General features: G+C 43.8%; 1 protein-coding gene across 2 annotated transcripts in view; it reads right to left on the bottom strand.

The window, feature by feature from the left end:
• The window catches only part of Tti1 (TELO2 interacting protein 1), a 46,712-nt gene that overhangs the window by 15,275 nt on the left and 3,934 nt on the right, over positions 1-27,503 (bottom strand). The window contains exons 1-4 of one of the 2 annotated variants that reach the window (XM_055602449.1): positions 25,620-25,701; positions 12,410-14,749; positions 6,350-6,538; positions 2,243-2,391 (exon numbers count right to left, since the gene is read on the bottom strand). In XM_055602449.1, coding sequence (XP_055458424.1) covers positions 2,243-2,391; positions 6,350-6,538; positions 12,410-14,708 — 2,637 coding nt within the window. In that variant the 5' untranslated portion in view covers positions 14,709-14,749; positions 25,620-25,701. Of the gene's footprint in view, positions 1-2,242; positions 2,392-6,349; positions 6,539-12,409; positions 14,750-25,619; positions 25,702-27,503 lie in introns of those variants that run through there. The other variant, XM_055602448.1, reaches the window with a different exon arrangement.

Raw genomic sequence — 27,503 nt, 5'->3', positions numbered from 1 at the left:
TTATTTATTTATTTATTTATTTATTTATTTATTTATTTATTTATTTAATATATAGTATCCTGCCTGCATACCAGCAGAGGGCACCAGATCTCGTTATAAATGGTTGTGAGCCACCATGTGGTTGTTGGGAATTGAACTCAGGACCTCTGGAAGAGCAAGCAGTGCTCTTAACCTCTGAGCCATCTCCCCAGCCCTTAAAGGGAATCATTTTTCCAGGTCATTTTTTCCTTATTCTTCCCTCATTTCTTTTCTTTTCTTTCAATAGTTTATTTTTATTTGATGTGCACTGGTGGTTTGTCTGAGTGTTTGTCTATATGAGAGCGATAGATCTTGGAGTTACAGACAGTTGTGAGCCAATGGGGTTTTACTAGGAGTTTCCTACAACCAGCTGACCCCACAGCGAAGGCACAGACTAGAAGAGGCCACTGCCATGGAGGACACAGAGTTGGCAGGTAGAAGAGAAAGCTTAACAGGACCCAAGAGAGGAGTGTGGCACCAATGGCTGCATTTGTCTTAGACAAGCTACATCTTATTTCGTGGATTCAAAAATGCCCATTTCCCCGCTCTGCCTGTTCCCCGCAATGTTCTCCTTGCCTTTGTCCCTTTGCATATAGTTCTTCAACCTTTAGAAATGTTGCTGCCTCAGAGGCCTGCTTGGCTGGCTAGTTGGACTCAGAAGACATGGATACATTACCCTTTTCTATCACAGTACCTGTTAATTATCTCACTAGCACCTCCTAAGCTTGGATATGTTGTTGCCCTCACTCCAAAACAGATAGAAAGCTCTATGAAGTCAGGGCTCACATCTGTACCTGTTTTCTGCATGCCCTGCATAAGGGCTCAGTTGAGGGAGGGGACGAATCAGCGTACATGCCATACATTAGGATCTTTTATCTTTTTAAAATTGTTTTTTTTTTTCGAGACAGGGTTTTTCTGTGTAGCCTTGGCTGTCCTGGACTAGTTTTGTAGATCAGGCTGGCCTTGAACTCAGAGATCCACCTGCCTTTGCCTCCCCGAGCACTGGGATTACAGGCATGTACCACCACACCTGGCTGAGGTTTTCATATCTTTGTATGAACAATCTTGTGAGGGTAACACCCTTGTTCCCATTTTCTTCATGCTGATGTGAAGGCTCACTCAAGGTCACACGACTAGTAAAGGGCAGAGGTATCGTGTTAACTCAGCTATGTGGGTCTACTGAAAGGCTTCTAAAAGATTTATTTATTATTATTGTGTATGCATCTGTGTACCAGAGTATGTGTGCCACAGCATTAATATAGAGGTCTTGAGAGTTGGGTCTAATGTATGGCAAGTAGCTTTACCTGTTGAGCCATCTTGCTAGCCTAACTGATATTCTTCTGGAACTTGCTTTGTAGAGCAGGCTGGCCTCGAACTCATGTAGATCCATCTGTCTCTGCTTCCTAAGTTCTGGGGCTAAAGGCAAGTGGCAGCAACTGACACTGTTAATAACTGCAGTGTGTATATAGCAGCCACAAAGACGAAGAGTGTATAGAAGCCTGCCAAACAGTGACTAGACACTAAAACTGAAGCTGTGCAAGTCACATGTACCCTGCTCCAGAGGCTTGTGGAACGTGGAATGGGAAGATGTCTCAGAAGACTGAAAAAGGGCGGTTTCACAGACCCCAACAGTGGTGCTAACATGCAGTCAGGGTTCCCTGCCTTTGCCCACATCGTTTAACAAGGCCACTGGGCAGCTAAGGCAGTTGTTTGTCTTCCTGCTCGGGGTGAGGAGAAGTGGTGCTTTTCTTTAGCTTCAGAACTTTTCTGGAGTGAGTATGTGATTCCCCCTCCTCACTGTTCTTTCACTGAATCACTTGTGTGGTTCAGTCCTTATGATAGGGGCTTGCCTGGAGGAAGTCAAATTACAGAAAATGCTAGAGTTTTTCCTATGATGAAAACAGAAACAGAAACAGAGATAAGGGTCAGGCTCAGAAGAAGTTACTAAAAGCTGCATCCTGCATTAAGGCAGCACAGAAATGATAGCCTTTCGAAGCACATGGTATTTCTTGCCTTGGAGACCTGCCAGGCTCCAGTTTTCAATGTAGGGGACTCAGCTCCTCTTGGCATTCGAGCTGATACAGAAAGATGTTAAAACTGACGTCCCACAAGAAAACTCCTCTTGCTGCTTCTCATGGACAAGGAGATGAGAGAATCTGCTTGCTTATCTTGTCACCACTGACCATAACACTTCTCAGACCTGCATGATGGACCACACACTGACCTTCAGGCGGATTTTTAGATTTTTATCTGCTGACAAGTGGATGCATCGCTCCATCACATCCTTGGCTATCTGGATGTGCACTGGCAGCGGTGGTTCCACATCTGGAAGAGTGTCATTCTCATCCACTTTGGAAGGGGCTGACTGTTCCTCTGAAATGACAGAATTGGAAACAATGCTTTAGAAAGGTGTCCCACCCAGCTTGACTGCCAGCTTCAGACTCCAGAATAATACTTAGAGGCTAAGCTGTACAAATCAAGAAGTTTGCCTGGTGTTGTGGTACACACCTAAGATCCCAAGAGCCCAAGAGGCAGAGGCAGGTGGATATCAGGGTCTGAGGTCAGCCAAGGCTACACAGTAAGCGGTACCCCATCTTCTTCCCTGCCCCATCTCCCCACATTTGCAGATACAGCACAGACTCCATGATATGAATTTCTGCATGGGAGGAAGAATAATGGATAGATAATGAGATAATGTGACTTAAAACTTTTTTTTTTTGAGACAGGGTTTATCTATGTAGCCTTGGCTGTCCTGGACTTGCTTGTAGATCAGGCTGGCCTCGAACTCACAGAGATCCTCTGCCTGCCTCTGCCTCCCTGAGTGCTGAGATTAAAGGTGTGTGCCACCACACCCAGCTTGACTTAAAATCTTTCTTAGAGCACAGTTCTGACTTGGAGCCCCAGCTGGGCAGTGTGCTTGGTGGCTTTGTCTCTGTTTTTTTCCTTTCTCTTTGATTCATCCTTTGACCACAGATGGCCAAAGCTTATCAACTCTACTAGCTTGCAAGATCTTTGGGGATGGCTAGCACCAAACACTTACTTATCTTTGTTTGAGAGCTGACATTATAGGGCACCTGGTGCAGTACACACGTGGGGCTTGGCCAGGGTGACTCTACAACCTGTTAGTACTTCCTTCCACTGTACATCACCCTCACCAAAGGGATAAGGCACTTGCCGCTTAGAGAGTGAGGGAGGACATCACAGTTCTTGTCATCTCTCCCTGCCTGAAACCCAGGCCAACCCCATCCTGCAGGACTTTCCTGTCTCTACAGTGGCCCTGTCCTGACCCACTATCCCATCAAAGGCTGGGAGTAAGCATTCCCACTGAGCTGGACACTGCTTCTGTAACTTTTTCTGGGTTCAGATTCCTCTACCGGAAAACCTGAACCTTCGAATAGGGGCTGTACTAGTCTCCATTCGAAGCTGAGAAGATGAATGGAAATGCATCTGCAGACTGTTTGGCTTTCTCAGAGAAAGAGACCTTGGATGTATAAGGTCCCTGTATGTGGTTAAACAGAATGTTCTTGTCAAACCTGTTTCAAAACAAACAATCTCATAAACTCAAGGAAACCAAATACCCATGAAAAATTGTAACTGCAAGAGTGATAGGACTAGACTGCTTTTCCTCAGAGGAGGGTCTACTCTTTGAAATTTGCCTGTTGTGAGGTGCTGTTTCAGGGATGTGAGCTTCTGTTTTTGGAAGACTGATTCAATCTATCTGATCCCAGCAACTATACACTAGAACCAGATCTTTGCATGTTTATATATGTCCATGTGGGTGCACGTGTGTGTGTGTGCGCGCGCGAGTGTGTAAACATGCATGTAAAGGCTAAAAGTCAAACTTCGGTTTTGTTTAAAAGTTATCCAGTTGTTGCCTGTGTCAGGGAGACCCTGCAGTTTTAGATCTGTAAGATCAGCTGTTTCATGGATCTGAGGTTGAGCTGGTCGGCCTGCTGGCTCTTCAGCTCATAGGGACACACCCACCAGCAGCCAGGGCCCCTCCCAAACTAGGGCCAGCTCTAGTCTGCTGCCCTGGTGAGGGTCTGTCCTCCCCAGTATTGCAGCTGGTGAGGGACATGGCCAGTTTTCCCATGCTCATGACCCTGGGGCCAGCTCTCCTACCTCCTATAGATGATGAGAAATGAGGAAGCAGAGGAGGGCATCTCTCCCTTGTCTATGCCACCCCTCAGTAGACAAGAAGCAGGGCCGTTTCTCCTATGCTTATGCCCATGGGACTGGCTCGTCTGGCTAGCTCTATTGTGCTCTCCAGGTGAAGTGCAAGGCCTACTCTCCCCAGTGCTACAGCAGCTGAGGGGCATGGCCAGCTCTCCTCTTGTCATGACCCCTACGGCCAGCTCTCTTGCCAACACTGCTACACAGCAGACAAGTGGCCAAGTTATGGGGCCAACTCTCCCACATTCATACCCTCAATGCCAGCTCACCTGTGGCCCCTGTCTCCTGCTCTCATGACCCTGTTAGGGCCAATTCCTACCTATTTCTAGTGGTAAGAGCAAAACAGAAGGAAGGGGATATGTCCCTAGTTAGTTCCAGTATCGATAGAGTAGCAGAAGCCAGAGGCATCATACCAACCCAACAAGTCATTGCCATGAACATTTACAAGCAAAGAAATGTAGATAAGAGGGTATACTGTGGGATACATTGTGATACACCACATCTTCCACAACGAGATTTTTTTTCTTTGTTGGGGAGGAGGTTGCAAGGGAGGGGGCAATGAGTGGGAATGAGATACATGATGTGAAATTCACAAAGAGTTAAAATGTTAAAACAAAACCAGAAGTTATCCACCTTGTTTTCTGAAATAGGATTTCTCATCTGGTCTGAAGCTCACTGAATAGACTAGGCCAGCTGGCTAGAGAGCTCTGGGACTTGCCTGTCTTTACAAGCCCATGCCACCATGCCAGGCTTGTTATATGAATTGAAGATATGAAACCCTGGTCCTCATGCTTGCATGCTTGCACTTTATTGGCTGAATTATCTCACCAGCCCCAGAACCAGAGATCTTAATCACAAAAGAACAAGTTTATTGATGGGGCTTGGATTTTGGACAAAATGGCAACCTTCATCATGAAAGGCCCAGTCACCCCCAATCTTCAGAGCTGTAGGTTTAGGTGAGGTTGGAGTATGGTTCATAGAAAGGTTTGAGTTGGCTCAGCAAAGAAACAGAAGACAATGCCTAGCAGGTTACAACTAGAGCACTTTGTCCATGGCAACCGGCTCAACTCATGAGCCTTGTTTGGACCTGTGCTACTTCCCACTGCTCAGAAGGAAATCTGTTGCGTTCACTGCAGCGAGCTATCCTTTCCTGTTTTCCTGGATGTGTTGGCTCCAGCTCACTGGAACCAGAGCACAGATGGGAAAAATGAAAAAGAAAAAAGGAATCTGCTCACTTCCAACCTAACAAACTAATTTGGGACTCAGTTCGATTTAGGATAGTCCTGGGACCACCAAGCTCATTATGACTTGGCATTTTATATTTGCAGAGGCGATTCTAATAATTTATTAATCCTTCCGTGACCTGAAGCTCCAGATTGAGTTTGTGAATAAAACAAGAGGCCAGAGCTGCTCCTGGCTTGAACTCTCTTTTTCCCCTCTCATATAAATAGGTAAGAAAAACACTGCAATCTTTCTCTACCAATAAAGAAAGATGAAGCCTATGAATAGACAATGGATCTAAGGGAAAAAAAATGCTAGGAAGGAGCATAAAGAAGTATGTTCAACTTGCATTAATCAAAGACATAAAAACTGAAATAATAAGCCATTTTTAACTTGGTAACATAGGAAAAAGTGAAATAGGTAATTTTTGCACCTTTGTCATTGTTGGGAAGATGCAGGTATGACTGTCTGGAAGGCAATCGGACCAGCATTACATGATGCTCATATCTTGACAGAGAAACCCCACTTGCAGGAATTTATAGATATGCATGTAGGAGGAAGGGGTCACCCACCCAGAATCATCCCTTGCCACAGTTTATCACAGAAAGGCTGGAGGCAACTCCAGCCTCACATGGGGGATGGACTCTCTGTAGCTGCCTCTCCAACACTGATGATGAAAACTCAGTGTCCTTTATAACTGAACATAGGAAAGACATGGTACATATAGACTCTGGTGCAGGGCACAGGGTATAGCCCAGTGGTAGAGTGTCCTAGGGTCAGTCCTATTCAACACAGATAGACAGATAGACACACAGACACAGCTGTGTGCACAGAGTGAGGTTTGGGGCAACCTTTCTTTCACTTTCTGGAATGATATTTTGTGGTTTTCACAATGTTTCAAGATGGAACCAGTGAAACCAAAATAAATAGCAATTACCTTCTTCAGTGTCAAGGTCAGAAACATTGCCCTCTGCCACATCCTTCTCTTTGAGGTAGTTCAGCACAAACTGCTCGATGTCCTCAGCTGTGGTGCCAGCCTTGAGATCTGCTGCTGTTTGCCTTCCCTCCTCTTCTAAACAGCACTGCTGGAGTTGCCCAGTAGAACCTGAGTCTGGGAACCAGTGGGCTGAAAGAAAACATCATCACAATGACCCTGCTCGTTAGTGATAGCTCTAGCACTTCATAAGTAGAACGAGCTCTTTGGCACGGATGGTACAGCCCTCTGCTATGTAGACAACACTACTGGAAACCCGTATCTACTACTCGAGTGAGTTGCCTGACAACTTCCCGTATTCCAGAGGCGCTCGTGTGGGGCATTTTCCTTCCTCAGAACTCTTAAACGTGCTACTCTCGAATGTCCTGAACACTTTTTTCCCACTTTACACCTGGCTAACTCCAAATCGCTTCACATCTCAGAAACAATCAGAGCTTTCCCGGTAAACCCATCCCTTACACAATACAGTACTCTTCCCCTTCGTATTTTGTGCTGTATTTGTGTATACTGTTTGGTACGAGAATCTTCACCATGGAACTCTTGACTCAAATATGCCCACAGCATAGGGTGGGAACTCGAAACATATGCAGATTGAGCACCAAGAAGACTAACGGGCAAATACAAATGTGACTCTGAGGACAAGACACGCAGCTTATTATAAGCCAAGCTCTGCGCAGCTGTGAGAATGAGCACTCTCGCACACGGGTCTCTAACAGAAAATGCCTGAGCCAACTGTGCCTCTGCAGGGATCCCCATGGGAAAACCAGGAGGCAGGAGGTCAGGGTGAATATGGAGTGTTAACCAGGGTCCAAAATCCTTATTCAACTACAGAAATTCTAATCTCAACCCCTCTTGGATATTGAGGCCCTTCGAAATCTTTAATTAAAAAAATGTCTGACAAAACAAAACAAACCCAGGTTGGGCAGTGGTGGCGCATGCCTTTAATATCAGCCCTTGGGAGGCAGAGGCAGGGGGATCTCCGTGAGTTCAATGACAGCCTGGTCTACAGAGCAAGTTCCTGGACAGACAGGGCCACACAGAAATCCTGTCTTGAAAGAGAGAGAGAGAGAAAAAAAAAAAAAAAGGTTCTGGATACTTAACAAAAAAAGCAGTAACGCCTCTAATGCCATAGCTCTGGTCCAGTGCCCTTCCTTTTGTAGACAGCAAGACAAGACTTGTCACTTTTAGTACCTGCTAATCTCCTTTCTATTAAGGAGCAACTGTCCAGAGCCAGAAGAATGGCAGAAGGCAGGTGACAGGTTCAGGCAACTGGGACTATCACAGGGCAAAGGCTTGAGATGAGTTTCCTAGCCACTCCCTAGAGGTTCTTACACGTGGAGTTAAGCATCCTTTTAATTTTTTTATGACAAGGCAGAGACCTATCTGCCTCTGCCTCCTGAGTGCTGGGAGTAAAGGCCTGCTAAATAATGCCATTTCTTCAGTGCCCCATCCCCAGGTATAAATTAGGCCCTGGGTATATTCTAAGGTGCTGGTCCCCAAGTAGTTAAAGCCCAGCCCCAGCATTTTCCTGCTGGGAGTCTACACACTGCAGATTATTTCTACTTTCAAAGCTGGTATCAGATTGGAAAATGTCTTTGCTCACAAATGGGCTTTAAATGTATGAAAAGCTCAAACTCCCTCTTAATGCAAATTATAACTATAATAAGGTGCTATTTTTCTCCTATTGGATTAGCAAAGATCAAAAGCTCAGTAATAAAGTATGGGTGAGGGTGTGGCAAAATTGGCACTTTTACATTGCTGATGGAGCTTAAATTGGTACAGCCTCTTAGGAGAGCAATTTGATACTCTCAATCAAAAATTTAAATGCAAAACTCTTTGAACAAGCCAATTCCTGTAGGAATTTATGCTACTGACACACAGAAGGCAGAAGACAATACAGCAATTTTTAAAGTTTTCTGCAGTGGTGGCAAAGTATGAGAAAGGACTGAAATGTCAACCAAGAAAGTTCTGGTTAAAATCAGTGCTATGACGACAGTGGGATGTGATGCAGTCCTAAGAACACCACAGCCCTGTGCACACGGGACACACTCCCCCAGTGTGGAGTGTGATAGGAACACTTTCTGATTTGTCCTCACTGGGCACCTGTTATTTTTTTAGTCAATGCATAGAAACTGTGGCCTAAACACTTCCTGATTTGTCCTCACTGGGCACCTGTTATTTTTTTAGTCAATGCATAGAAACTGTGGCCTAAACACTTCCTGATTTGTCCTCACTGGGCACCTGTTATTTTTTAGTCAATGCATAGAAACTGTGGCCTAAAACATGGACCTGATTTGTTTGCGACTTTTCGGAAGTTCTTTGAAAGCAAACCTCCAGTCCCATCTTCAAAGGCCGTTCATTATGCAATGTGATGACAAACAGAATCAACTGCTTCAGATAGGTGAGTGAGTGGTGATTTTATTACTTTTCAAAATGCAGCTATGTATCTGGGTTGTTTCAAAACTTTCAAATTTTTTTCAAATTTTGCTTCACTGGCCCCCTCCCCGCAATGTTCCAGTCAGTCTTAACAATCCTTATTTTCCTTTTTGCAATGGAGTCCCACTCTTGTACTTCAATTTTAAAAAGTGCTACATAGGATGTGTGACTTTTCCTCTTTCAGATGACCAAAGACATCAGGAATCCAAGAAAATTCAATTTCAAAATCCAAATGAGCTATTTCCTGAAAAGACACATATCCTATGCTTTTAAACTTGTTATCTTATGTGTATGAGTGTTGTGCTTGCATGTATGTTCTGTATATCATGTGTGTACCTGGTGCCTGTGTTAGTCAGGAGGGCATCAGATACCCTGGGACTGGAGTTATAGATGCTTGTGACCTACTGTGACTGCTGGGAGTTGAACATGGGTTGTCTTCAAGAGCTAAAAGTACTCTCAAACACTGAGCTATCTCTGTAGCTTCCTAAGCCTTTTTGTAAAATGTTTAAATTTCAAGCTGCAAAGTTCTCCAGTGTAGCAGAGACGGGACATCTGGCCCACAGAGGCTGGTCCCAGCCTGCAATGTCTAAGCAGTTAGCTGTCTTAGTAGGAGGTCCAAGCCAGTCTAGACTTGGGTGGGTCTTGTTCACAACTGCTTTGCCAGTGACTATGAGCCACAGATCAGTGTTATGGTTAGGATCTGAAACGCCCCCAAAAGCCATGCCCCTTACCTGGTGGTGCTATTGGAAGCTGGTGGCAACTGTGAGAGCTGGGAGCTGGGTGGAAGAAGTAACTAATCACTGTAGGTATACCCAGGAAAGCTGTCTCTTTGTTACCAGCCCCTTTTCGCTCTGCCTATGTGTCTTGATTGCCATGATACAAACAGCTTTTTTCCATCATGGCCCTTGGCCAAAATGCTCTACATTATCACAGCCCTAAGAAGCACAGAACAAGCTGACTTTGGATTGAAACTTCTGAAACCGCAAGCCAGATAAACCTTTCCTTCTTTAGGATGTTTTAGCTTCAGCTACTTTGTCATGATGCTGAGTGACTGCAGTAAAACCAAACTTCTTCTCTGGCCTATGTGCCCCATAGGATTGCCCATTTGCTATTTAATCCTACTGCACTCTCTACAACACTTTCTCCAAACACCTCATCCCTGCCTGTCTGTCCTTGGAGCATTCACATCACATCCCTCTGCCAATAGTGTTCTCAGAATCACAGGAAAAGTGCCACGGCCAGCCTGGCAGCCTCCTCTGCCTTCAGGTCTCAGCTTTAACGGCACTTCCCAAAGAGGCCCTCCCTCACCATGCAACTTAGAGTAGCCTATCCCTGTTTCTCCCTTGCATGAGGTTTTCATTTCCTTCAAAGTGCTTATCAGCGGCTCCCTGAGCTTGCTTAATGCTTTCATTACTTGTTTATCATTTCTCTCTCAGTAGCAGAAAAGCTCCACGAGTTTGTTTATCTTGTTCACTGCCGTATCCTCACTACTTAGTGCAGCACCTGACGTACAGCAGGCTTTATGAGTGAAGAGAGCATTCATGCTGTATGTGAATGCTCATGAATGAATAAGTGAACACTGGAAATATCACCTAAGAGCAGAGCACAGTCCTTGTCCCGTTACCTCTCCTGAGAAAGTTTATCACATGATCCTGTCCTTTCAGCCTGACAGAATGAGGTCAAGGACCTTTTCTTTGCCTCAGAGGCTATTAAGAGCACTGGAGATATATTCTTTGGGTAAAGGCAACAGTATATAGTCCATTGTTTTTAATTTAATAATTAACTGTTCAGTTGAGGGATTTATTTATTGACTAGGCATGGTCTTGCTATGTTGCTCAGGCTGGCCTTGAAACTCCTCCTGATTGAGTTTCCTGGCAGCTGGGATTACAGGTATAATCTTACCAAGTGTGGCATTTTTTTCATGGTACAAAATTGTGCCGTGCTAATGGTGGCTAATACTCCTAGCAGGCACTCAACAGGATCAAAACAGAGATGAGACAATCAAGTCAACGTGTACAATTAAAAGGTTAAAAGGAAGGGCTGGTGAGATGGCTCAGTGTTTAAGAACACTGGCTACTTTTCCAAAGGACCCAGGTTCAATTCCTAGCACCAACATGGTGGTTCACAGATACTTGTAGGTCCTGTTCCAGGAGACCTGATGCCCTCTTCTGGCCTTTGAGAGCACTGCATGCATGTGGTGCACAGACACATGCAGGACCCCCCCCCCCCCAAAAAAAAAAAAAAAAAATTAAAAAAAAAAAAAAAAAAAAAAGATAGGCATAGTGGAGCACGCCTTTAATCCCAGTACTCAGGAGGCAGACAGAGGCAGATCTCTGTGAGTCTGAGGCCAGCCTGTTCTATAGATCGAGTTCCACAACAACCAGAGCCACACAGAGAAATCCTGCCTCAAAAAGTAAAATAAAATAAAACAAAGGGCAAAAGGCTGGAGAGATGGCACAGAAGGTTAAGAAGACTGGCTGTTCTCCCAGAGAGCCCAGGTCCAATTTCCAGTACCCATATGGCGGCTCACAAGCAACTGTAACTCAAGTTCTGGGAGATAGAGTGCCCTCTTCTGGCTTCTGCAGGCACCAAGGACACGAGTAGACAAACAAACACAGGAAGGCAGAGCACTCACACACATAAAATATAAACAAATGTTTTTTTAAGCTTCTAGATTACTGCTGACCAGTATGGTCCATGTGGCTATAAAAGTTGAAACAGAATTAAAATTTTAATCCCCTGCTAGGCATAATGGAGTACACCTGTAAATTCAGCATTTGGGAAGCTGAGGCAGAAAGAATGCTGCCAAGTTCCAAGTTTAGGCTATATAGTGAATTCCAGGGTAGCCTGGTTTACAGAATAAGACCCCCACCTGTAAAACAAACAAACAAACAAACAAACAAACAAACAAACAGCCCCAAACCAAAGTAATCAGTTCCCAGTAGTTTTAGCCACACATGGCTACTGACTATTGCTTGGGCAAAAGAAACAGCATTACCATTATCAGACAGCCTATTAGAGGACTGAAGATGGAGCTCGGTGGGAGAATACCTGCTTAGCATATGTAGCCCTGAGTTCAATTCCCAGAAGCAACTCCCAACCCAAGGAAAAGAAAACAAAGGTCCTATCTGCTGCTCCAGCTCTCTGTGGCTGAGCAGCACCTGCCTTCCACCAGCACAGATACTGCCAGCTCTGAGAAGCACCAGGTTTGGCGTGGGAAGAATAAACTTGCTACAAATCCAACTTTATCCCTTATTAATAGTGTGACCCTGGCTGAGCAGGATCTCATTGAGCCTTGGTTTTTTTCTTATTTGTAAAATAAAAAATGCTGTTTCTACCTGGTCTGTGTGGCTTATATCCCTCACATACAGCAGGGCTCAATAGATGGCAGAGATATTTAAAGCATAAAAAATAAACAATGGAGCCGGACAATCCCCTGTGGGGTTGGAGAGACAACCTTTCCAATGTCCACCATAGCACATTCACGAACATGGGATAAAATAAGAACAGGGAAACCAGGATCCTCGCTCCTATCTCAACTGGCATCAAAAGGGGCTTTTAATGTACCTAATGCTGCCAGCAGAGCATGTAGAACGCTGACAAAGGAAGCAGCTCTCTTATCATAAAATTGGTCCAGGGTGGCCAAGACATCTTGAACCACATCTGCTACCAAAGGAAGTAGGCTAGCATCTGAGTTCCGAAGCATGACTTCCAAGACTTTTGGGGTATGAGGGTGCAGAGCGAGGTGACGCAGATTTAAAGAGATGCCATTTACCAAATAGTCTGAATTTTGATTGATCAGGTGCTGTACGGAGTTATAGCCACAAGCACGGCAAATATCTACCATGGTGTTAGTAGCCACTTGACTAATGAGCAAGGTTTGGTCTCCAGCCTTCTCCAATACCGGATAGAGAGCTGACATCAAAAGCAAACGAAAGTCTTTTCCTAGGGCATAAGCAAACTGGCCAATCCCTTCCAACTGAATGCATATCTGCCAGATGTTACTGTTCATGGAGCAGATAGTGGGGCTTGGCTTTGACAAGGCTGGAAAAGGTACAACTTGGCAGGTGTGGGCACCAGATGTGATGGCCTGGAGGCCTTGCTGCTTCATCGTCACCTCCTCCCCCTCCTCAGCTTCAATACAAGTAATCAAGTACCAGTTTTCTTGGCTTGTGTATTCCTCCAGGATAGACTTCACAATCTCTCTCAATTCCTCTGGGCCCGTGCCTGTACATTTGTTATGAATATCTTCTACATCCAGCCCAGCAGCCCCTACAACCAGTTCATTGAGGATCATGGCAGCTTGCTTCCGGTAAACGACAGATGCCTGGTACAGTTCCATAAAGTGATCCACAAGCAAATACAGGTCTCCATAGTAACCCAGGAGCTGGCAGATCTGCCGCAGGAGCAGGAAGACCCTCTCATCAGTGAAGCAGCGGAAGTACCTCCTCTGGACTCTGCTCCATGGCCGTGCAGCTGAGGCCTCTGACGTAGCACTCAGGCTATCAGAGTTCCAGCGCCGCTCTTCCACCATCTTGACGTCAGCCACCTCTAGCTCCAGCACTTGAACGAGTGCTCTGGAGAGACGCTGCATATGGGCCACAGAATTGAGAATCACATGTACTTTGGGGCCTAACAGTTTTAGATACCCCAGTAACAAGGAAAGGGTAGAGAATTTGCCCTGGTCATCTTGTGTGTTCATCAGGCGGGGAAGAGATGTGGCCAGTGAATGCAGGCTTTCTGACAAGATGTCAGCCAAGGCTCTGCTGCCCACCACCACTTTCTGATCTGCGAGACGCCTTAACACTGTACTGCACTGGGCCTGGACTTCAGGACTTTCATCATTCACTAGGCCAACTAACACCTTCAGGAGGGGACCCGTGGATTCGACCAGGGACTGAGTGCACTTCACAAGCAGAACCTCCACAAACTCTACCAGCTCCAGCCTCGCCTTCCAGTGCGGGTGAACAGAGACACAGTCCATTATTTTTTTAATCAGAATCAGCAGCTTGTCGCCAGTACTCTTTACCCAGTCTGCTTCCCTGTGAATCATCAGTTGAGCCACTCTGTGCTCAACCGCAGGCTTTGCTTGGGCCTTTGGGATCCTTCTGAGCTGTTCATCAGCCATGATGAAGCTCACTGTCTTGTAAAAAACCTTTAGGGAAGACACGACAATGCTGTGACCTTGTTTAAAGTCTCCTGTGATGATTCTGGTCAGTGCAGTTGAGATTCCGGGTAAGAAAGATGCCAGCAAGTCCCCCAGCTGCTGCTGCTCCAGTCCATCCAAGGGCCTCGAATGGTCCTGACAATCACATTGAAGGAGGAGAACCTGTAGACACTGTAAGGCAGCGATTTTAATCTGTTTTGATTTCTCCTGCTCTGCCAAGCCCAACAGTAAAGACACAGCAAATCCTAAACGAGGCAGAATAGAGGGCTCATAAAAAGTCAGAATGATGTCCCTGTAAGCTGAGTGCATTAAGGTGTTAAGTCCCTGGATCACAGCCAATTTCAACTCCTCTGATACAGCTGCGGGTTTCTGGGAGTTGGGAGAATACAGACAGGCTGAAAGTTCTGAGAAGAGTTCCTGGAGAAGCTCTTGCTCTCTCACACATGTTGAAGAGAGGACAAAGGTGAGGCACTCCACCACGCTCTGGATTAGTTGCTCTCTTTTGGGTCCTGGGGTCTTCAGGACAAATCGCAAGGGGAAGAGGACGTACTGCTGTAGTTCCTGAAGGGCAGCGTCACTTATGGCTTGTAACTGTGTCTGCAGATGTTCCACGTTCTCCACTGTCTGGGTCTTTGTGAGCTGAACACAGACTGGACGTAAGACGCCAAAGGCCTCCTCAGGAGTATCAAACACCGCCATTGCACAACCACCTTCCCCTCACCGAGGAAACATCCTGCAGGCTAGAGCAGGGAAGCTTCTCAGTAAAAAGGGTCAAGCTCAAAGCAGATATAAAGTGAAGGTCCATCTACCCATCCACCCACCCACCATCTACCCATCCACCCACCCATCCATCCATCTAGCCAACATTTATGGGGCTCCATAAATGAGTTCAGCCATTGCAAAGGGGAGAAAGGAGACTGCAAATAACTGATTCCTATTCTTAGGAGTATCTCTAGTGTGGTGAGGGATGTAAGCATGCACTACTGTCTCTAGGGATTAGGACAGACCTAAATTTAGGTTCTAAGTGAGCAGGGAGGAGTCACATCCCAGAGGAAGCCAGAGTTTCACAATAGCATGCCTGAACCATGACCTGGGGGCAAATTCATAAGGTTCTGGGTTGGGCTAGAGTTTGGGTTCTAACCCTGGGCTGCTGAAAGAAGAGGCATATACAGAGCAAAACACAGTCTTGGTGCACAGGTCAGTGAGGATGTACAGACCTACCCAGAGCAAGACAATGTTTCTACCACCTGAGAAGGCTCTCTCACATCCTTTTTGAACTGATTCCTCTTTCCTCTGCAGCTTGGACTTCTCTCTCAAGATTCCCTTTGCCTGTGCTTGTCACTGAGAGGTTTCAAGTGTGTGTGTGTGTTGGGGGGGGGGCATTGGGATCAACTTTATATGGATGGTAGTATGGAGGAAACATAAGAGCTGGGTGAGATTGATAGCAATACAAAAGGAAAAAGGGCGTGCCGAGAGAGAAGGAAAAGCAGGAGTGCATACTGCCACAGATCTCATGGGAGAAGAGATTTCAGCAGCACAGAAAGCTGGATGGCACACAGAAAAGTAAAGGAGACAGGTTTAGAGGTAACAAAGAGGCTGAGCATCTGAAAGCTTTTCTTTTCTGTGAGGAGAAATTCAAATTCAGAGACTGACAGTGAACAAAAAAAGAGGATAAACACAGAAAGAAAGAAATAAATAAAAGTTGCGAGCAAAATCCTTTTGGGAAAACAAAGCATGCTGGGAAGACACAAAACTGTGGCCCAAGGGTACTAAGGATTGACCTGAAGCTGGAGACTGTAAGTGTGTAACACTGTAAAATGCTGGCGTTGGATAAGTGATCACCCCTCGCTGCATTAGTGATTATCCAACGTGGTGGGCTTGCTCTTTTCTCCTTGGCTGTACATCTTTATCTGCATGAGTGAGTACCCCTAAATCCAGTGGCCATAGGGCTGGCAGGCCATAGAAGCATGGTGTATATATGGGCCAAGACCTGGCCATTCCAGAGAGCTGTGCTGGATTGTGCCTATGAACCAAGAGAGGGCTCCAGTGCACAGATACCAAGGAAAGTCTGGCCTTTGGGATCCCACAAACCCTGTGAGGAAGTCACTAGTAGTCTTTTTATATATACTCTCTAACATACATGATGATGCTTCTTAGCATGTGAAGAAACAAGACCATATAACTGACACTCCACAGGAAAGACAGTAAAAGCAGACCCCCAGACAACCTAAATAGCCAAGGTCTTTAAAAAACAAAATTAGGCAGGCAGTGATGCACACACCATTAGTCTCAGCTCTTGGGAGGCAGAGGCAGATTAGCCTGGTCTACAATGTGAGTTCTAGCACAATCAGATACTCACAAAAACCCTCTCTTGGAAAAATCAAAAATTAAATAGATTTAAAAAATCAATAGAGATTACTATATACTCAAGAAACAGAAGATGCCTCTTTTCCTTTCTCCCTTTTTTAATTAAAAAGATAGGTAGGTAGGTTGAATAGACAGACAGATAAACACAGGGGATGTGTGCCTGTGTGCACACGTGCACGTCAGTCAGGGGACAACCTGGAAGAGCCATGTCCCTCCTTCAACCTCACAGCAAGCACCTTCACCACTAAGCCATCTTGCTGGACTAACTTTTCCTAAGGTAGCTTCTCTGTTTATCTGAAGGCATTAATTTACTGCTGCCTTCTTTTTAGTAAGTGACTTGAAGATATTAAGGGTAGAGCTAGAATTTAAAAAGTTCTATGAATTCAAGTAATTTTGTTTGCTAGAAGCTAAATTGAACTCATTTAAATATACTTAAAAGTTGACTGCACAGTTATTAAATCCCAGAATATATTTTATTTTAGGTAGACTTTTAAACATACTCAATAAGAACTTTTTGGTTCTTGACTCACACATCTTAACTCCTTTTAATTTTATATAAAATGTCCTCTGAATACAAATATTATTCTTTGTTTGTTTTGAGAAAGGGTTTCCTACATAGTTCTGGCTGTCCTGGAACTTATTCTGTAGACCAGGCTGTCCCTGACTCACAAAAATCCACTGGCCTCTGCCTCCCAAGTGCTGGGATTTAAGGTATATGCCACTATGCCTGGCTAAATTACTGCTTTTACTTAAAAAATAATTTTCTGCTGGCATATTCTTATAGGACTGCAATCTCAGTACTTGTGATGACGAGACAGGAAACTTATGAGTTCAAGTCTACCCTGGGCCACACAGTGACACTTCACAAACATACCAACGCTTTAATGTAAATCTTTCTTTTTTGAGAAAATGTTCCCCTCCCCCCACCAAAGGGACATATAGAGCTAAGAAATACAGTACTTATACACACTGGACGATTTAGTAGCAAATGAAGAAGACAAGATTAATTATGTAAATCAATAAAAACTGCCTAAACTCAAGCCAAGAGAGAAAAAAGAATGGTAAGCAAGGTAATAAAGGTACCTGGGATATCCTGAAAGTTCTCATGTGTGATAAAGTCCCAGAAGAAAGAACATAAAAAGTATGACTGAAATGTCCAAAACAAAGAAATCAACCCACAGATTCAGGAAACTCAGCAAATCCCAGGTTGACTGGGGCAAGAGGAGCGTATACAAACCCATCACGGTCATTCTGTTGAGAACCAAGGGGCAGAGAAACAAACTTTTTCTTGTAGTGGGATAGGAGCAAGAGCCAGTCTCCCTGTGTAGCTTAGTCTGGGCTCTTGACTATGAGCCTCCTGCTTCTGCCTCCTAGTGCTGGAGACACAGGTGTGTATCACCATGCCTAGCCAACAAGGAAAATCGTAAAAAGAATGACAGATGGCTTCAGACAGCATGACAAAAACTAGAAGTGACTAGGGTAATCTCTTTAATGGGCCAGAAGACAACTACCGACCTTGAATTTTATGCAATACAAAAATGCTTCAAAGAATGAGGGTATACCCAAGCCATAGTTCAGTGGTAGAGTACCTGCCTAGCAGGCTCAAGGCCTTGGGTTTTAGACCAAAGATTGAGAGAATCCATCACTGTCAGAATGCACTAAAGGAAAAAGTAGAGTGGGAAAATGAACCTAGATAGAAGCACGGAAAGTAGGTAGAATGAAGAAAATGGAGCTCATCAACATAAAATATGTTAAATGGACACGTCAGTCATCATCAAGTCTTGTAGTTTACGCAGATATGAAACTAAAATAGGGGTGGGATTAAGTGTTTTAAAAGCCTACAAGTGCCAGGAAATGGTAGATAATTTGTACCAGATATACTGTGTCAAGATGTCAAACACATGTGGAAATCTGGAGGATGCGCTCTTAAAAGAATTGTAAACAATTATCTTCTTTACCAGAGCAATAGAAATGGGAGAATACAAATTCATGATTCACCTAAAAGAAGGTGAGAATGGCCAGGTGGAGGTGGTGCATGCCTTTAATCTCAGCACTTGGAGGGTGAAGGCAGACAGATTCCCTTGAGTTCGAGGCCAGTTTAGCCTACAGAGTTCCAGAACAGCCAGGGCTATAGAGTAAAATCCTGTTTCAAACAAACAAACAAACAAACAAACAAACAAACAAGGGTGAAAATGAAAAAATAAAAGCAACCAGTGAACCACTTAGAAAACAATAGTAAGATGGCAGACAGGACTCAACTAGAGCATGTTCCTTCATAGCTTCCTACAGCAGTGCTACCAACATTTCAGCTGGGTGATAATCTGTTAATGGAGGGCTGCCCTGAGCATTGCTGGGTACTTAGCAGCTTTCTTGGCCTTTTGATTTTAGATGCTATTAACATTCTCACTGCTATGACAACCAAAAATGTCTCTAGCTATTGCCAACTGTCTTGTGGAGGCCAAAAATCACTCTTGGATGAGAACCACTAGGAAAATCCACATGATCCCAATCAAAACCCCAGCGGGACTTTTCTAGAAAGTGATGTCAGTCATGGGGGTGCATGTTGTACCCTAAGTACTACTGCAGCAACAGCAGTTTGAATTTGAGGCTGGTTTGGATTACACTGCGAGACCCTGCCTCAAAGCAAGTAAACACACACACCAATAAACAAGAAAGGAATGTGCTTCTGAATGGTTTTGGGGATGCAAAAGACCTACACTATCAAAGATAATCCTGAAGGATGTAACTGGAGAACTTACCTTACCTGATTTTAAGATAAATGTACCTGGAAAAATAAAAGCAACCAACGAACCACTTAGAAAACAATAGTAAGATGACAGACAGGGCTCAGCTAGAGCATGTTAATTCAGAGCTTCTTACAGCACTGCTAGTAATAAAATGGTACAATTGTTGCATAATGGCACAAACAAAAACATATATACTTTTGGAAATGAATAAAGTCCAGAATTAGTATCTTACGTAGAACACTGCCCAAATTTAGCTGTATGTACTTGGCAAAGGTGATAGTGAAACACAGTGGAAGAGTAATCTCTTTCTTTCTTTCCTTTTTTTCTTCTTCTTTTCTTTGAGACAGGGTTTCTCTGTGTAACCCTGGCGGTTCTGGAACTTGCTTTGTAGACCAGGCTGCCTCAAACTCAGATATCCATCTGCCCCCCTAATACTTTAGAGTGCTGAGGTGCCATTTCAATTAAAGATGTCCCATCACTTGGCTCTCCATATGGGGAAAAGTATAGTCTCATTTCTACTTATCTATAGGAAATGTGCTATAAGACCCCGATAGGGTCCTAGACCAAGATTATATCAAACTCTATACATATTTTGCTTTTTCCTACAAATATTAACTCAGAAGGTTTTATTAATAAAGTAGGCAAAAATAGATTAACAACAGCAGTAATAAAAATAAGAGAATGTAGTCTATAATACATGAGTAAGTCTATGAATGTGTTCTCTTGTAAGGACCACATTTGTGGTCACCAACTTGATACAAGCTCGAATCATCTGGAAGAGTCTCAGTGAGGGAGGTTTAGATCAGTGTGGCCTAATGTAATGTCTGTAGGAATTGTCTAGATTGTCTTAAGTGACGTGGGAATATCCAGCCTACAAGTGGGTAGCATCATTTGCTGGCTTAGGGCCCAGCCTTTTTAAGAGTAGAGAGCACTAAACTGGGTGGCAGTGGCATGAGCCTTTAATTCCAGTGCTCTGGGAGGCAGGGGTAGGTGGATCATTGTGAGTTTGAGGCCAGCCTTGTCTATAGAGTGAATTCAAGGACAACCGGAGCTACACAGAGAAACCCTGTCTCCAAAAACAAACAAGAAAGAGCTGTCTGAGCACTCCAAATGCAGGCATTCATTTCTACTTGTTCTGGACTGTGGATGTGATGTGACCAGCTGCTCCCTGTCACTGTGACTACTGCAATGAAAAACTGTGACCTGGAAATGTAAGCTAAAATATGCTTTCTTCCCTAAATTGATTTTTTGTGAGGAATATTTTATCCACAGCAACAGAAATGAAACTAAGACAATATCTTTGAACTATGAAAGGCAGAACTGTAGATTAGGGGGATTTCTTTCTCTCATACTATATTTAAATGTGGAATGGAAAACAAAGAACAATACCTCCGTGACTCTGAAGTGGGCAAACAGTACCCAACCCAAGTTCTTTCCCCTCAGGGTCTTACTATATAGCAGAAACTGGCTTTACCCTTCTTGTCTTAGCTTCCACAGTGCTGGGATTAGGCATAACAGCCAGCTAGCAAACATTTCTTAAAGCGTATCTAAAAGCCTAGCATGGTGGCTCACATTTATAATCCCAGTTCTTGGGAGGCTGAGGCTGGAGGACTGCCCCAAGTTCAATGTCGGCATGGGCTCTATAGGGAGTTTAAGGTTAGCCTGGGCTACAGAGTTAAGACCGCCATAAAACTGGACAAAATTATTCCCCAAATGCCAGGATATAAAACAGGACACATACAAGAAAAATAAAACAACACCCCCTTATGTGTTGACGACTACAAGTAAGAAGGTCATCAAAATCTACTATTAAAAGCCGTGAGGCTGGAACGAGAGCATGGCTGTTAAGAGTACTTATTGCTTTTGTAAACTTCTTCAACTCGAGGTCTAGTGCCTACATCATGGTTCACACCTGACTGTAACTCCAGGTCTAAGGAATCCCATTCCTTTTTCTGGCCTCTGTAAGCACCAGGCATGTGTGTGGTATACATACATACATGCAGTCAGTCAAGACACTCATACACATAGTAATAATAAAAGCTGGGTGGGGTGGTGTACATGTTTAATCCCAGTACTCAGGAGAAAGAGGAAGGGGAATCTCTGTGAGTTTGAGGCCAGCTTGGTCTACAAAGCAAGTTCCAGGCCAGCCAAGGCTACATTGTGAGACCCTGTCTTATATAACCACAACCACCACTATCACTGTGCATCCATCGGGGGGGAAAAAAAGGAAAGGAAAATACTAGATGCTGGTAAGGATACGAAACAACACAATTACTCATGAAAACTCTTCGGCAGTCACTAATTCTGCAGGAGAGGTGTGCTCCATGATCTAGCCATTCCACACTGATATACACCCAGCAGAAATACCCACATAAGGTCCCCAAGAGATGTGTTCAGGAATATACCACTCACTGTGAACCTGGAATGGAAGCTACCCACGATGCATACCTTTGGATAAACAATGTTATCATCCCTCAATGGAATGCCATCCAGATTAAGGTTTACCACAGCCAGACATCTAAAGAATGGGCTAAGGATCAGAAATATAAAGCAGATTTTTGTAAGGAAGATAGTATAACACATTGCTACTTTGATATGACTATAAAAGGCAATCATATAGCTTTATGGGCCAGTTGTGAAATTGTGCTTGTGTGACAGCATGTCAATTATAGAAGGAATTGTTTAGAGATTCAGAGCCTCAGAGTCCTGGATTCTACGCCTTTAAACTGTAGCCCTGATTATTTAACATGAGGCTGTTGCTGCAATTTCCAGTTTATATAACAGGATGGGGGCATCTGGGCCAAAAAGTGACACTGGGATGGACAGGCAAGCAGAACAAGTAAACAGTAGTTCAGATAGTAGCTGAATAAACATAAGCAGGAGTGCACAGCCATGTCTGCCAGTGGCCATCTAAAGCCTTCCTAGTTTAATGTGTCCTTTATGGTCTTAGAAGCGCCACTGAAAAGGGGCCAGAAGAGATTTGCAACTGGCAAGAGTGAATCATGTCCTCCCTCTGCCTCATCTCGGAGACGTGCCATAGCAACAGTGAGTGACTCCAAAGGTGCACTCTGTACAGAGTGCACTGTTATCTTTTACAGACACTGTTTCAAAACAAGGTCTCTCTACAGAGCCCTGGCTGTCCTGGAACTTGCTCTGTAGACCACGCTGGCCTGTAGATCCACCTGCCTCTGCCTTCAAGTGCTGGGATTAAAGGTGTGTGGCACCAAGCTCAGCTCCTTTACTGACACATGAATGATAAGAGGGCAGATCACAAGGCATTTACCAATACATACACAAGCTAACAATGAAGAGAGAGAGAAAAGCGATACAAAAGGAGCTTGGAAATTGAAAGCCAAGAAAAGTGCTCCCAGAGGGATAGGACTCATGTTGAAGGAGAACCATTCCTAAAATCCTGTCACAAAAATAGGCCAGATGGAAGTAGAGACATAACACCCAATAAGAGGCCATAGTGGTCTATACCAGGCATCACACTGTGGTGATACTGATAAAGTCACATCTCAGGCTTTCCATTTCCTGTCCCTGAGTATGTTCACATGACGACCCTAATCAGCTGAAAGTTGTAAAAAAGACCTATGCCCCCTTCTCCCCACTAACCTTCTTTCTCTCCTACCTAGTATTGAGGTGTTGGAAGGTATAAGGAAGGATAAGGGGTAGAGAAGGGAGGTAGAGGCATAAGAACACAAGTAAAATAGAATAAAAAGTAGCACCAATAAGAACCAAAAGGTAGACTTGAGTTCTACCATATCAGTAATTATGTTAAATGTAAAGGGCCAAAATATGTTAATTAAAAGGTAGAGACTGACAGAGCGGATTTAAAATTGTGATCTAATTACACGACTGTTTATAAGGAATTTACTTCATGTAACAATAAGGTGGGATGAGAGCCAAAAGATGGAGAAGATATTACCATGCAAATGTTAATTAACGCAACAGAAGCTGTATTAGGTACAGGCTTCAGAGAAGAACATTATATAATAGTTAAGGAGTAAATCTACTAAAAATAGCACTTCCAAATTACATGCACAAAACAACAGCTGACAAATGTGTGAAAAAGAAAAATGCTACAAGGCGGGCAGATCCATAAGCACCGGTGGAAAGATCATCACTGCTCTCTGAGCCAACAACTAAGAAATAATCGGGCAGAACGTCAACAAGGAAACTGAAGAAGTCAGACCACCACCACCCACACGATCTATGCTATGCATACAACACTCCAGCCCACAACAGCAGAAAATACATTCTTTTCAAGAGCCCACAGAACAATACTAAGATAGGTCATGGGGCTAGAGAGATGGTTTAGCAGTTAAAAGCACGTTACTCTTGCAGAGGACTTAGGTTTAGTTCCCAGCAATCATATGGTAATTGAGAACTATCTGCAATTCTAGTTTCAAGAGATTCAACATCCTCTTCTGACCTCTGTGGGCACTAGCACACGTGATACACACACATACGTGCAGGCAAAACACTCATATGCATAAAAGTTGAATAGGTGTTTAGGACAAATCCTTTGTTATCTGCTCTCTGTGGGCCTCACTTCCCCTTCATGAGGCTTGGACTCCTCATTTTTTGGATGAGGCTGGGAACCAAACTCAGGTTCCCTGCAAGAGCAATGAAATCTCTTAGCCACAGAGCCATCTCTCTGTTGTTTTTAAACAAAATCCCAAATGTTCGGTTTTACCAATAAAGACTCAGGAGCCAGAGGATAAGGTGAAGGCCTACTAGCTCAGAGAGGCACAGAAAGCACCCAGCTGGCCTTTCTACTCCACTAATGTCCCAGAAGGAAAAAGGGGTTTCTCCTTCTTCACACTGTTAAAAACCTCTCAAACTGAATGTCTCACCTTTCTTCTACCTATGCATCTCTCTATCCCTTCTCTGGACTTCCTTTTATTCTCTATGGCTTTTTCCCATGCTCATTCCCTGTCAATTGGTTGCTTGCTCCGCCTTTTAACTTATGGTTAACTTTATTTATTTAATCTTGTTTACAGCTCTTGGATTAAAGGTGTGTGCTAGGGCTGAGCTGCACTCCACAACTAGAAACAGATTTTTCCAGTACACAATCTGGGAGTTCACAATGTGATCAAATATCCTGAAACATCTCTCAGCCTCCAACCTCAACAACTTTAAAAGATCTGAAATCATACAAAGGGTATTCTCCAACCATAATGGAATCAAGTTTGAAGTCACTAAGAGGGGTATCTGGAAAAGCCTCACAAATGTGAGAAACACCACATGGAACAAAGAAAACATCTTCAAAGAAACAAAACCAAAGAAATAAATGAAACAAAAATATAGTGTGTGTGTGTGTGTATATATATTCCCCCATCCCCGGTGACGTATGTTTGTAACTCAGCATTTAAGAGACCGAAGCAACTGAGAGTAGTGGTGCACACTTAATCAAAGCACTGAGTCTCTGTGAGTTCCAGACCAAGCAGGCTACATAGTTGTAGCTTAGCATGCAACATGGGTTCAATTTCCAGCACTGTGGGGAGGGGCAACGACACCCAAACCACAGAGAAAGAGACAGAGAAAAACAATAAAAATGAAAACATCTATAACAATTATTTTTGTGGAAGCTATGAATTGAACTCAGGGCTTCACACACGATAGGGAAGCACTCTGCCACTGAACTATATATCCCCGCTCTAGAGGTAAATTTATAATACTGTTTTATACTAGAAAAAGAAAAAGGCTTTAAACAACAACAAATCAAAACTCATTTCCCAAGAATCTTTGGGGAAAAATGGCAAACTAACCCCAAAACAAGTCAAAAGAAGAAAATCACAAAGATCCAGAGCAAAGGTTAAGGAGAAGAAAACAGAGTCAACCAAAGCTGGCTCTTTGAAAAGACCAACAAAACAAACTTCCAGCAGGGCCAAAAGGGAAGACTGAGAAAAGAGGGAGCAACATCACGTTAACAATAACAGTAAATTCCAATAGGAGGAACAGACATCACAAGGATAACACAAGAACACCACAAATAACTTTTCAAATTAACCTGAAAACTCAGACAATATTTATCTGATTTGTTACTACAACAAAATCCCAGAAGGCAGAGACTTCCCCACTGCGGCTGTCATTCACGAGGAGTGTGGCTTTGCAGCAATTCTCTTGTTTCCTTACCGCAGCCTGAAGGCTGGCTTTCCCCAGTACTATCTACAAAAGACCTTCTGGAGCCGTCACTGCAGCCCACCCAGGTTTGCACACTGTGGGTCCTGCGCTGCCTATGCTTAGGCACAAATGGGTCCAACTATCACTGGGGTGTTTTTATCCTTGCATCTCCATATCCTGTGCTCTTACATGTGCTTTCCCGTGTGGACAGATAGAGGGCACCTCTGTATGACCTTCATATCGACAAAGAATTTTCCAGGGAGCTATGGTAGATGGGAATGCCTGTCATGTCCCTGAGCACAGATGATGAAGAGCAGAGTCTGGAATGCATTTACCTTATCCATGGGTACCCACAGGATATATTTACCATTATTCCTGTGCCAGAGGAGCTCTGAACATGGATTTGGAAAACTCTTATCCAATATGTAGTGGATTCCAGTAATCTCTCCATGCTCTTTTTTTTCTCTCTGGTTTCTGCTCCTGGAGTCCAAGATTTTATTACAGTTACTATGCTGAATCCCAGGGGGAGACTTACAGATCTCTTGAACTTACAAAAGTAAAATGGCAGTATTATAAACAATTAGATTCTGTTTCTTTTAGTAATTATTTAAAGAAATACTATAACACTGTAGGAGGAAGACGCCTCATTGGGGCATTATTATTAAATGTTTTCGCAGAAGAATGCATGAGTTCAGTTGAGCCAGTAGAAGGAAGGCAGGCACAAAAACATTTTAATTAAAAAAGCAGACAGTGGGGATGGAGAGACGGTTCAGCAGTTAAGAGCACTTGCTGTACTTGCAGAGGACCTGAGCCCAATTCCCAGAACCCACACTGGACAGCTCAAACACCTCTAACTCTAGCTCCAGGGGATCACACCTGCACTCATGTGTGTATAGTCTCACGTTCCCAAATATACAGAAATAAAACAATAAATCTTTAAAAAAAAAAAAAAAAGAGATAACAGTAGAAAGGTACAATTATGGCAGGCAGTAGTTTTTTTATTTTTTTAAAATTTTTTTTGGCAGGCAGTTTTTTGACAGTAACTCAGAAAGCATTTAGCATACCCTAAATTGGTACTCTTTTTGGACTTTAAATTCCACTTTCAGAAAAGCTGTGAAAACTGTACACAGACAAAAAATGGGCAGCTTTGTTTTTTTGTTTTTTTTTTGGGGGGGGGAGGGGGGAGGTTCAAGATAGGGTTTCACTGTATAGCCCTGGCTATCTTGGAACTCACTTTGCAGACCAGGCTAGCTTTGAACTTACAGAGATCAGATGCCTGCCTCTGCCTCCTGGGGCTAAAGGTATTCACCACCACTGCCTTGCAGAAGCTTTTAAATAAAGAAACTGCCTTAATGACTGGAGAGATGGCTCAGTGGGTAAAGCCCTCACTCATGCAAGCGTGAGACCCTGAGTGTGAATCAGCACCCACTCAAAGCTGCCTATAATAGCAGCGACAGTATGTAATCTTAGTGATCCTACAGTGAGAATGGGAGGTAGAGACAGGAGAATCCCTGCAAACTTTTGGGCCAGCTGGTCTAGTCCGCACACAGTGGTAAACAATTATGAGACCCTGCTGCAAATCACAAACAGACTCCCATCTCAACCAAAGTAGAAGACAAAGCCTGTTACCTGAGATTGTCCTTTGACCTCTGCACGTATACTATGGCACCTGATACCCAAATTCACACACATGAACACGAACACACCACACATACACCATACACAAAGATTAAAAGTTGCATTTATAAATCATCTGAATTAGAATATAGCAAGCCTGTAGTTACAGAAGATTAAATATTCATGTTGTTCAACAGACATACATTTCAATTTTTAATAAAACGCTACACATCTAAAGCACATACCCTGAGAGGTCAACTATCGTGTTCTGGCTCATAGCTCTGGCAGGTACAAGGTCTAGAGGCTGTGCTAGGAGATGGTCTTCTTGCTGGCAGATTCCCTGAAGTGGTACAGGGCACCAAACAACAGAACACAGGGAATGCATGTGTGCATGTGTCTGGTATTTTTCTTACCATACAAAGCTACTTCAATCAGGGAAGCTTCACTTTAACACCCTTAAATGTTAACAGTTTCAGTGCTTCCCAAAAGCCATACCTCTAAACACCCAAAGTGCCCACTCTCTCAATGCCCTACGAGGAAGATTAAGTTTCAATACCTGAAGCACTAGAGGATCCTCAATCCATAGCCAAACCACAGCACACACAAAATGGCTTAAATCAAATCGCAGCAATTA

This window comes from Psammomys obesus, unplaced genomic scaffold (genome assembly GCF_907164565.1).
Source record: "Psammomys obesus unplaced genomic scaffold, mPsaObe1.curated_primary_1811, whole genome shotgun sequence".
Taxonomy (NCBI): domain Eukaryota; kingdom Metazoa; phylum Chordata; class Mammalia; order Rodentia; family Muridae; genus Psammomys; species Psammomys obesus.
Note: the sequence above shows the minus strand (reverse complement) of the source record. Positions and strands in the feature narration are given on the sequence as shown.